This window comes from Chelonoidis abingdonii, chromosome 7, assembly GCF_003597395.2.
Source record: "Chelonoidis abingdonii isolate Lonesome George chromosome 7, CheloAbing_2.0, whole genome shotgun sequence".
Classification (NCBI taxonomy): domain Eukaryota; kingdom Metazoa; phylum Chordata; order Testudines; family Testudinidae; genus Chelonoidis; species Chelonoidis abingdonii.
The window spans coordinates 23,751,157-23,763,625 of record NC_133775.1 but is presented as its reverse complement, the minus strand read 5'-3'; the positions used below and the strand labels follow the sequence as shown (position 1 = coordinate 23,763,625).

General features: G+C 37.8%; 1 protein-coding gene across 1 annotated transcript in view; it reads left to right on the top strand.

Annotated features, from left to right (window-relative positions):
- LRRIQ3 (leucine rich repeats and IQ motif containing 3) overlaps positions 1-11,953 on the top strand; it is a 71,633-nt gene extending 59,680 nt beyond the window's left edge. Inside the window, exons 7-8 of the mRNA XM_032782126.2 lie at positions 2,708-3,425; positions 11,009-11,953. Of these exons, the coding sequence (XP_032638017.1) occupies positions 2,708-3,425; positions 11,009-11,192 (902 nt within the window). The 3' untranslated portion in view covers positions 11,193-11,953. The remainder of the gene's footprint in view (positions 1-2,707; positions 3,426-11,008) is intronic.
- The last annotated feature ends 516 nt before the right edge of the window (positions 11,954-12,469 follow it).

The following is a 12,469-nucleotide window of genomic DNA, read 5'->3' as shown; positions in this document are numbered from 1 at the left end:
TCTAAATCATTGATGAAGATATTGAACAGAAGAACAGAACCGGACCCCTGCGGGACCCCACTCATTATGTTCTTTCAGCATGACTGTGAACCACTGATAACTACTTGCTGGGAATGATTTTCCAACCAGTTATTCACCCACCTTATAGTAGCTCCATCTAGATTGTATTTCCTTAGTTTGTTTATGAGAAGGTCATGCGAGATATTATCAAAAGCCTTACTAACGTCAAGATATACCACATATACCACTTCCCCCCATCCATGAGGCTTGTTACCTTGTCAAAGAAAGCTATCAGGTTGGCTTGACATGATTTGTTCTTGATAAATCCATGCTGTTATTTATCACCTTATTATCTTGTAGGTGTTTGCAAATTGATTGCTTAATTATTTGCTCCATTATCTTTCTGGATACAGAAGTTAAGCTGACTGGTCTGTAATTCCCTGGGTTGTCCTTATTTCCCTTTTTATAGATGGGCAATATATTTGACCTTTTCCAGTCTTCTGGAATCTCTCCTGTCTTCCATGACTTTTCAAAGATCATTGCTAATGGCTCAGATATCTCCTCAGTTAGCTCCTTGAGTATTCTAGGATGGATTTCATCAGGCCCTGGTGATTTGAAGACATCTGATTTCCATACCGAGATGTGGCCCTCAGGCCAAAAAGTTTGCTCATCCCTGCTCTACATTGTATTCATCCCAGGAACACGTGAAATTAGATCTGACCACCTCTGAAGTCCTGGAGAATCCCTTGAAGAATTTTCTGCCTTACTGAGTGGGTTTTCATCATATACATGTTTAATTTTGTGTTTCATGTTTGTGTCACAGCTTGTTTGCTGTTTATTTAGTTACTCTAACTATAACCAGTTGGTAGTGTTTCAGATTGAGTATGTTCTGAGAGAGTAGCTGTATTAAGTGACATAGCCCCTGTCTACACAGACTATGGGGAGAGGGCACTAATTTAAACTGATTAGTATGTGCAGCATAGGGTCATGCCATTTGCAACAGATGAGGAAAGGGAGCACACATGTACAAAAGCCAGTGTAGTGGGTTGTTGTGTCACTGCTAGGATTTGCATAGTCTGTTCCAAAATGGAACCTTTTGGAACCTGATGGATGCTTGCTTAGGTGAACCATTTCATGGGGAGGGTGGGTGTCCAGCTGAATAAACCACAGATCAAGAGAGTGTCATGATTTTTGCTGAAACCTGTGATTGGCATGGGTCATCAAGGCACATGGGTCAGGCTGCAGTTCAACAAGGATCACCCTGTCTAATTTAGTTCAGTTGATTTGATTGAATTAGTTATGAAATAAAAGCATATTCAGATTTGATACCATGTCACATATCTGCCCTCATTTACCATTTGCCACAAATATATGTCATCTCATCACTTCTTTCTACCCAGGCCATTCCCTTGGACACTTACTTGTTTTTGAACCTTCCCTTGAACAATAGTTCCCACTACATCCAAGTTACATCAGTGGAAAGTCCAAAAAAGTAGCAGAAAAAACCTTTAAAATCCTCAGGAGGCAAGATAATCATTTATTTTATTTTTATTTGAATTTTCTTTTTTTCTTACCACACAACAGAAAGAATATCCATGGCTTTGGAATATGCTTGAAATGAAAGTCATTTATGGTACTCAGACAAGCTTTAGCTTCATTTTGTGCTTTATTCTCTGTAAAAATAATTAATTGCCTTGTATACACCTCTCCTGTAAACATTTTCATATAAATAATACCAATGACAATATTTGAACATGTATTATACTTAAGAGTATAAAAGGGAGGAAGAAGTTGTTGTGGATGTGAATATAGAACATCACATACTTGGGGGGAAGGATAGCTCAGTGGTTTGAGCATTGGCTTGCTAAACCCAGGGTTGTGAGTTCAATCCTTGAGGAGGCTATTTACAAATCTGGGACAAAAATCCATCTGGGGATTGGTCCTGCTTTGAGCAGAGGGTTGGACTAGATGATCTCCTAAGGTCTGTTCCAACCCTGATATTCTATGAAGATGACTAATATTTATTTTAAGAGACACAGTGAAATAGAGGTTGAGCAAGGGATATATTTTTTAAAATGGGAATAAAAATTGGTATTATTTCTAATAATATTATTTAACTGTTACATTATTTTATGCTGTGATTTTTTAATGTCAGTAGGTTAAAAAATTCTGCCTTTAAAAAGATAGCAAGTATAGAAACTTGTGAAACTTTCAAAAATATCATAATTTTCTTTTAATAAGTAATAGAACAGGGTGCTGATCTAAAACTTATTAAAGTAAATTGAAAGATTCTGATTGAATTCATTGAGGGGTTGGATTAGGCTCCAGCAAGAATAGTAGCTGATTTTTAAGTTGGCACTTACTAGTATTATCAAATATTTTAAAACTTTTGCACAGCCATTTTGGCACAATAAAAAGCAGTCTATTAGACTTAACTCTGAGCCTTTGCTTGTCATTATTAGGAGTGTTGAACAAGGAAATTTTGGCAGATGATAATACTGTACTGATATTACAAGATAATTTAAATTCTTATTTCAAGGTAATATAATATTTAATTCAAACTCACGAGAGGATAGATTGACTTAAATAGGACATTTATCATCAGTAGATATTAAAATTTAATAAAGAGTCTGACATAATAAGAAATAGTAATTTTTTATAATCAAATATGCATCACAGATTAAATATTGCATTCTTTATATTGTAGGTGTCTTGGACCTGGAGAAACCTAATATGGAGGAGCAGGCAGGAACTAAATTTAGGCTTTCAGTTTGTAAAGCTGCTTTTCATTCAGTGAAGGATAAGCTGATGATATTTCAAAAGAAAGAGGAAGAAATTTGGCATGCTGTACACCCATTTCATTCTCTTGTTCATCCTGCTCCACAACTTAAAGCTGTGAATCACCCAGTAAGTATAGAGAAGAGGATTTTTGCTAGAATGTATGGATCTGTAAGACTTGGACCATTTTATGTTATTGATAAAGCCTACAGAGAGAGTAAGAGATGCGAGATCCAGACTAAAAAGATATGTGGGGTTATGCAGATGCAAATTGCCAAAGGCAAAGCTGACTACTGTATTAAGGGTTTTCTTGAGGAGAAAAAGAATGGTGTTCAGAAAAGATGCAAAGAAGAAGACATTAGAATTCAAGAAGCTTTACAACAACATCAATTGAGAAGATCAGGATTTATTGAAAAAGTAAGGCAAAGGCATGGTCGATTTTTAGAAACCAAGAACCAAAAAGCATCAGAGTATTCATTAATTCAAGACTTCAGCATTCAGCATGCTTCTTTGACACAGAGTTTGTTTAGACTTGACAAATTGAGAAAAAGTGAGGAAACCATAAAGGAAAGAAAGAACATTGTTATGGAAAACAAAGAAGATATGGAAAAATGGAAGGAGCTGGTTAAAAATTTTCAGGAGCAGAGGTATGTTTCTCAATACTCAGTATTATAATATGTATGCTGGATTGGATTTGGATCATTTTTCTAGACTGAAATACATCCATATTTTAGAATGTTTGGGATTTTTTTTGTAGAATAAGCAGAAACACAAATAAATCACATTGTTGCTCAGTTCCAAAAACAGATCATATATCAGAGTTACAGTATTGTAAACAAAGTGTTCCTGTAGAAGTGGAACCACAAAATCAAGAAGAACCTTAAGTACATCCTTAATACCTCTCAGCCAATCCTGTCCCTTGCACCAAATCTCAGTACAAGTGCTAGCTACATGTCCTGGGTACTTGGGAAGGTGGGGAGACCTCAGGCCTGAAGTGGCCTGTATAGTGATTTGTTTGCCTCCCATAGGGAAAATCCGACAGATCCACAAAATAGTGGAATTCAGAACCACCTTCCTCAGCTCACCCAGCTCTGCAGCAGTGTGGAAGTTCCCTGTGTGCATCGCCTTCCATGGCTAAGGAGGACAGGGCAGGATTTGTCCATTTACATAAAGTGAGGACAGTGACCATAAGCACATTTCAATACTAATGTGACTTTTTTAAGGGAAAATTCCACAAATAAAACATTGGGGTTTGTTTTTGCCCACAAAATATAGCAGACAGTACATTATTCTTACTACGCAGCATCACCTGTGCTGGATTATACTGCCAAAAGTCCATAGAAAGCAAACAAAACACATCAAAGTATTCATTAGTTCAAGACTTCAGCATTGTGATTAAGATTTCTCATTCTTTCCTCTGAGACTTTTCATAGTAGAAAATATATACTTGCTTATATGCCCTGTTCTGATAAGACGCAACAGCAACCTTTTTGTCTTACGATGCAGTGTCTTTGTGTGTAGCACAAGGCCATATGATTTTTACTCAGCGGAGTCAGATTGAAATGAGTGCTGCAAATAAATCCTCAACAGTTTTATCGCCCAAGACAATTTTGGGGAAAAAATTGAATTGAGGATGTCAATGCACTCATTAGAATTCAGCTTGATACTATTTGAAATAGTTGAGCCTTGAACCATGAAAGTTAGGATTTTGGAAGTGTATGGGAAAAGTAAATTCTATTGTGCAATATAACTATTCTGCCCACATCCTAACTACATTTTTCAGGCAATTACATTATCTTTATTAAAGTAATTTTTTCCCAAATCCCTAAGGACACCCATTCACGTTAAAGCATAGCTCTGCTCTGAAGAATGACTTGTGAGAGTCCATGTTTGTTAGCTTCCAATGACATCCATATGAAATATGCTAAATTTAATATTTTTCTTTAAATACAAATGCAACCTCCAGTCTGAGAGGTGAGTGAGCCAATTTCCATCTTTACCACAAACAAAAGTTCTGCAATCCGTATTAAGCCCCCAGTTGCACCCATGTAACCTTATTGTCTCAGATTATGCCATTAGTGACAGCTGAGCAATTCCATTGTCTTCAATGGATTTGAACGTGTGTAACTGATTGGAAATTTAGTAAATGATTCTGTTGATGATGCACAAGATGGAATAGAATCTAGCTCTCTCCCTCTTAGTTATTGGCTCTGCCACGCTAAGGGAATAAAAAGCAATAATGGAATGAAAAGACCATATCTGTTCTACAGAACAATCTGGACTGCTTGGTAAAATGGGCTCACTTGAACAACATGCATTTTAATATAACCACCATGTACACCTAAGAACAAAGAGGTATAGGTCACACTTACATGGTGGGGGACTGGATTCTGGAAAGCAGTGACTCAGAAAATGACTTCAAGGTCGTGATGGATACCCAACGGATCATGAGCTCCAAGGATGATTTAAGGTTTGGAAAATCTGCCTTAAAGTGAGAGGCTAAAGAAGCTAAGTCTATTTATTTTATCCAAGAGAAGATTGAGGTAACTTGATCATGGTTTGTAAGTACCTATATGTGGGGAAGATTTCTGGTCAAGCTCTTTAATCTAGCAGACAAAGATATAACTAGATCTAGTGTTTGGAAGCTGATGCTAGATAAAGTCAGACTAGAAATAAGATACAGCTTTTTAACATTAGATTAATTTGCCATTGAAACAACGTACTTAGGGATGTAGTGGATTCTCCATCACATGAAGTCTTTAAATCAAGACTGGATGTCTGTGCTCTAGATCAGACAGAAATTATGGGCTTGATACAGAAATTATTGGATGAAAATTTATTGTGTGGTGCAGGAGATCAGATTAGATGATAATAATAGTCCCTTCTGGCTGTCAAATCTGTGAATCAGTAAATGCTTATTTTTATCTCTGAAGTTAGCAGATGTGATTCTGATTACACATAAGAAGTAGATCTGGTGGTGTCATTTTATTACTCAGCCAAAGAGGTAGTTCATGGCCCAAATTTGGTCCCTCTGATACCCTGGCAAAACCTAGTCACTGAACACATACAGTACCATCTAGGCAGTAGTCTGCACTTCATTCAGGACTGACCTCTTGGTACCAACATTTGTGCACAAGGTGCTGATGACCCTGGCACCCATGATGTCAGTGTTGACTGCTATGATACAGATTCTCCCACCACTGATTTCTCAGCACCAATATTGTTTTTGGTACTCAGTGATGTTGCAATGACAGTACAATCTGAATCATCACAATTGTCCTTAGCTGTTGAACTGGCCTGCACTTAAGTATCAACTACCAGTAATGTTGTGGTATTAGTGAACTCTTCAGCTCCATTGGTGGAAGGCTTAGGAAACTTAAGCTCATCCTAGAATTCTGAATAGGGTAAACCCACCATTAGAAAAGAAGTACTCATTTTCTTCCTACTCTTCTAAGTATAGTATGGAGGGAGGTATCCTCCACCTGCTCATCTTGTTCCCATTCGTCTGATCCCTGCTGATCTGACAGGGAATCTAATAGCTGTCACTATAGCCACAGACCTATGAGATCTTGGAGAGAGCACATACCTCTCTGGCCCCAGCCTTTTACCCCTAACTAGTGTTACATCTCCTTCTTTTATGAAACTTTGTAGAGTTGGTCAAGAGGAGACACTGCCACAGGCTCTCACTGTGCCACAGGAAGAACAGGAAAGTGATGAAGAACACCTGCTGAGGAAAAGTGCTCCATCCCAGCAAATATCTCCTCTTCCTCACTGGATGAGGATCTGAGTTGCCAAGGAAGAAGAGAAATACAAAAGGCCCTCTACCTTTTCCTCCTCTACTGCACACTGTGTCCATCTCATAATAGCAAATTTTATGGCATGAAAGCCATAAATAGCCTTTGAACATTATATAGTCTTACCATCCCCACCCCTCTTAGGCAGCCACCAGGGCTGGCTCCCGGCACCAGCTTAGCAAGCAGGTGCTTGGGGCGGCCACTCCGGAGAGGGGCAGCAGGTACAGCTATTCGGTGGCAATTTGGCATAGGGTCCCTCACTCCCGGTCGGAGCGAAGGACCCCCCACTGAATTGCCGCAGATCGCGATTGTGGCTTTTTTTTTTTGACAGGGGCAGCAAAACCCTGGAGCCAGCCCTGGCAGCCACTGTTTTATTGTTGAGAGGCCTGGAATGGAATTACCTCAAACCACACTGTTTTAGAGATTGTCAGTGTGGGGTATTCTATTCAGTCCCCATCCCTTCCTAGCCCAACTCGTTTCTTGTTCCTCTTTAAGGATCCCTCTCATAAGATGTTGTTAAGACAAGCAGTGGACTCTCTTCTGAATCTTGGAGTAGTGGAAGATGTGCCCCTAGAGTTCAGAGGGATGGGGCTTTACTTTCTTTATTTTCTAACTTGGAAGAAGAAAGATCTGGAATCCAATCCTGGATTTAAGATATCTCAACAAGTCAAAGTAGAAAAAAATCAGTGTTTTTTTAAATTGGATTTTTTATTGAAAATATATAGTTTTTTAAAATAAAATAAATTTATTTAAAATTAACTGAAATTATGACAACCTATGTTAAGGACTAAACTTATTATAAACTATTACAATTATTTAAATTAATTTTAAAATAATATCAAGCAGTCCATGTTTGTTGTCCAGTTTTAAAGAAGGTCAGACCTCCAAACTAGTGGAAGTCAATAGCTAAGCACCTGTAAGCGAAGTTTGTTAAATTGCGAAACCACCTTTTGACAGCAGAGACCTCTACTACAGGTATAGAGAGAATATTTTCTTCAATTCAGTTCAGTTAGTTAGTTAGCTCAGTTCAATGGCTAGTACATTCAGAGATAAGAAACCAATCGGGAACTGAAAAAGCAGGAACACTTGTTTTTCTTTTTGTTAAACTTTTTTTCTTATGTATCCAGCATAGTTGGATAAAGCTACCTAAATAATAAAAATACCATTTTAAAATTCAGTTTTGGTTCACTTTTAACTGAATTCTCATGTCCATAAAAATAGAGCTTGACACAAATCACAGGAAAAATTAATGATCATTAGCAAATGACAAATGCATCACTGACCATTTTCTAACATAAGAGAAATGTAAAAATTAAGAAAGTGAATAAATGTAAATTGTCATCTAATTACTTAAATAAATAATATAGGTGGATATAATGTATGCTTTAACAAAAAGAAGCACCAAATTTAGCATAAATGCTATTTTGAGTTGCAAATCAACATGTTTTAAATGTTACCAGACAGTGAGAATCAACCTTTCTTTAGGAAATAACTAAAAAGTATAAATGCAAAACAAGATTAAAGTTGATTATTTATATCAAGGTTTCCTGCTTGCTGATTTAAGCCATGATTAAAATTGGTTATTTAAATCACTGATTTAAATAAATCCACCCTGCAACAAGTTCATCTGTCATTTCAAACGCAGGATGATAATGTTGGCCTCTATAATCCAATTATTAAATTCCAAATCCCTAGGCCTGCTTCCTGGCTCACTATTTTACAAGACACTTACTTTATTTATCAGTTCAACTGACACACAGAAAATACCTGAGATTCCAAGTGAGAGCATCTACCAGTATAGAGTTCTGCTCATTGTCTTTCATCAGCACCAAAGGTATTCACCAAGTGATTGGCAGTTGTGGTGGCTCACAGGAGACAAGGGATCCAGGTATATCTGTACATTAACAATTAACTCATTTGAGGAAAATCACCACAGCAGGTGAACTATTCAGTTCACCTAATTCCACATCTTTCCACTACTCTGAGTCTCAGGATCACACTGTTGCCAATGCAGAGAACAGTTCATGGGGCAGTGCTAAATTCCACACCAGCAAGGGCTTATCTACCACAGGAAAGATTCAAGACCATGGTAAGTTTCATCAGCAGCTTACATGCTTATCCAGAAACATCTATGAGAGTATCCCTCAGGCTTTTGGATGTGGCCTATAAAGTAACTGTGGTTCTTCAAGAAGTGTTGTCCACATGGATTCCAAGACTGTTTCCTTGCTACTGTGGAGTTCTGTGCCATCTGGATTCTGTATTGGCAAAGGACCTGAAGGACAATTGAGCATGCTTGTCCCTTGTTATGAATTCTCCGTTCAAGATTTGTATAGGCAAAACTCTCACTGCTTTCAAGAGGAATTTTGCCTAAGTAAGGATTTCAGGATTGAGCCCTAAATTAATACTAAGATAAGTAATTATGTTGTTTCTTAGATCAGATTTGGGGTTTTTGCTTTGTTTTTATTTGTTTTGGGGGAATGTTTTTTCTGTACAGCAGTGAAAAAAGAGATCTACATTGTGTGTGGACTGAGGAACCTACTTTATGCACTAAACCTAGAGGTTTAATTGATTTATTTTTTATATTTCCTTAAAAATATACTGGCCTCTTTTGAAAGCTAGGTTGTCTACTGATGTTCAGTTTGATGAAATGCACTATGATCAAATTATAAACCACATAAATTGGTTGATAATAGATATAGTTGATATAGATATAGATATAGACTTTTAACCACAGCTATACTGCTTAATCAAGTTTAAAAACTAGAGCACAATGCAACATTCTAGATAAGTGCAAGTTTTAATAGATTGACCATGAGGATTCCTCATGAACAGGACAATACCTACTCTTTTTGGGTGTCTTTTTAATTTCTGATGGTAGAATCCCTCCACTGGCATAAAATCCAAATAAAGGGGCTCTGTGCAACTGAAGTGCAGTAAGGTTTAAGAAGGTGAAATCCATAATTTGCAGCTAGTGAGTGATGCTATTGCAGTCTTTGTGGTTACTGTTCCTATGGCCTGGAATAGTTAGTCACAGCCACTTTGTGCTCATGATGTTCAGTGCTGAGACTGTTTATAAGCGTGAATCATGTGGCACCATTCCTGGCCTGCCAATGTCATAGCATTCTGTACTAACCTGTGGAATTGGCACAGAGACCCTCTCCATGGCTGTCATCCCTGTGCACAGCCCCCTCTGTGGTGTCTTTGCTCCTGTGCAGAATTTAAGTCATGCAGAGCAGTGGTTCTCAACCTACTGTATCCATTTCAGCTCACTTAAAAACTACGGTACTTGCTTACAAAATCAGACATAAAAATACAAATTCCATTTCGGTATGATACTTGAGCCTGTTTTTCACTTGTGAGCCCTGCCATGCTGGGAGGCAATGAAGTGACAGCAACAATTAAGTTTTTCTGCACGTTGAGTCTGTTCCTACTCTCTGAGCCAGCATTAGGGGGTGACAAGCAGAGCAGTTCCCCAGGGCATCATGCCACAGGGAGCCCTCCAAAGCTAAGTTGCTTGGGCTTTGGCTTCAGCCTGGTTGGCAGGGCTTGGGCTTCAGCTTTCTGCCCTGGGCCCCAGCATGTCTAACTCTGACCTTGGCGACCCCATAAAAATGAATTCACAACCCACTTTGTGGTTGTGACCCAGTTTGAGAAACGCTGATATAGTATATAGAGCAGTATAAACAAGTCATTGTCTGTGTGAAATCTTAGTTTGCACTAACTTTGCTAGTGCTTTTTATATAGCCTTTTCTAAAACAAGGCAAATATCTAGGTGAATTGATATACTTCCTGGAAGATCCTTTGAGAACCCCTGGTGCAGGGGGCCTTGTGATAGTCCTCTGCACTGTAGGCAAACTTCAGCCTACAGGAGCAAAAATTATTCCTACGGCCTGTCTAAATTATATATAAATTAATTACTATGGGAAAGGAGATGAAAGAAGAGGAGCACGGATATAGTACAGTGGTCCTCAAACTTTTGTACTGGTGACCCCTTTCACACAGCAAGCCTCTGAGTGTGACCCCCGTTATAAATTAAAAACACTTTTAAATATATTTAACACCATTATAAATGCTGGAGGCAAAGCAAAGTTCGGGGTGGAGGCTGACAGCTCACAACTCCCCATGTAATAACCTCACAATCCCCTGAGGGGTCCCGACCCCCAGTTTGAGAATCACTGGTGTGGTATGTCAAATTCCAAATCTAGGAGAAATTTTCATTAAAATGAATTTAATTAATCTAGCTTAATTGGAGAACAAAGAAGCTAGACACAGTTGTAAAATATAAAGAAGAAGCCAAGAGCATATACGTATGAAAGTGTCTAACTTTTAGAGACAAGACTTTTATCAGGAAATTTGCTTAGCTGATCTGCGAATGGTAAACCATGGCTGCAAGTTGTATGAATAAGACTGAAGTCTCTTCCTTTATTTTTCTCCAGGCAATTGATGTTACGAAAAGAAAACTTAGCAGAAAAAGTAGTTCTGAGTTCCATTGTTTCTCAAAAGACTAGTGAGAGATTACAGCAAGCCAAGGCAAAAGTTGCAGCTGTAAAGGATCATCAAGCCAATATGAATATTATGATCAGGCTGCCATTAAGCTGCAGTACAATAAAGCATGTATAATAAACTCCAGTGTTTAAGATACTAACTTGCAACATTGTAAGTGAATATAAACCAAACCGTGTCTTTTTATTTGAATGCTAAATGTGGAAGTCTATACTCTCATCATTTAAACTGAACTTCCAGGACTTCGTTTAAGAAAAAAAAGCATAATGAAGGAGACAGTTATGTTTGTTTACTTCTAGAATGTATAAAAGTGTAATGCTAAGTGTACTTTCAACCCTGGTCTTATTTTAAAAAAATCAACATTTACTATTAGATACCACACCCTAGTGTATGATATAGCTCAGCATTTTCCTAACCTTAGAAGTGACTGTGATATTTCAGATTGCATTGTGTGGCAATTGGTGGTAAATGTTTACTTTTAAATGGCGAGGATTACAAGTGTGCATACAGTTATCATCTGTACTTACTCTGAAAACTGAATTATTCAGTGCGACAAAAATAATAGGGTTTTTATGGTTGCTAATGTACCAAATAGCAAGAGTGCAATTAAAATTTTGACTACAGTTATTGCAGACAGTGCTGCTGAAGCTTTGCCTCAGTAAATGTATACATACAACAATGCCATAAACATTTAGCTCTAGGTAGAATGTATTTTCTGTTTCATTCTGGCAACCCCTGGTGCATTTTCTCCTAGCTGCTAACTTTCATTAGCACGCTGTGTACTTTGATTAGTCTCATTAGCTGCTTTCGTACATGTAATTAACTATGTTTCTAGTTTATTCTACTTAGATTCTTTTTATACATAGTTCTGTGTATGTGTACATGTGTGTGCGTGTCTGTATAAAATATGAACGACAAGGTGGGTGAGGTAATATCTTTTATTGGACCAAGAAAGAAGATCTCTCACCAACAGAAGATATTTCCTCACTCACCTTGTCTCTCTAATATCCTGGAACCAACACGGAAACAACTACACTGCATATATAAAATATAGTAATTTTTATTATTATTATAATTATATCTTTCTTGTGCCAGCATTGGCACGCAGGGCAGAAACTAGTTTCTTCCAGTACTCTCATTTGCTGCTGCTTCTGCACTTCGATATGACTGTTGGTCCCAAGCCTGGATAAAGTTGAGAGGATTGATAACACAGCTAACCACCTAGCCTCATTTAAAAAAAAAAGTTACTGGGTAAAGAAACAGAATCAGGCTACCATTCTGATAAAAATGGCTACTCAGTAGGGAACACTGCTGATCCTTCATGCTACATGGTGGTAAAAGCCAGTTTTGAGAAGTCAGGATCCCAAAAACTTTGATATAGCAGCAAGAAAACA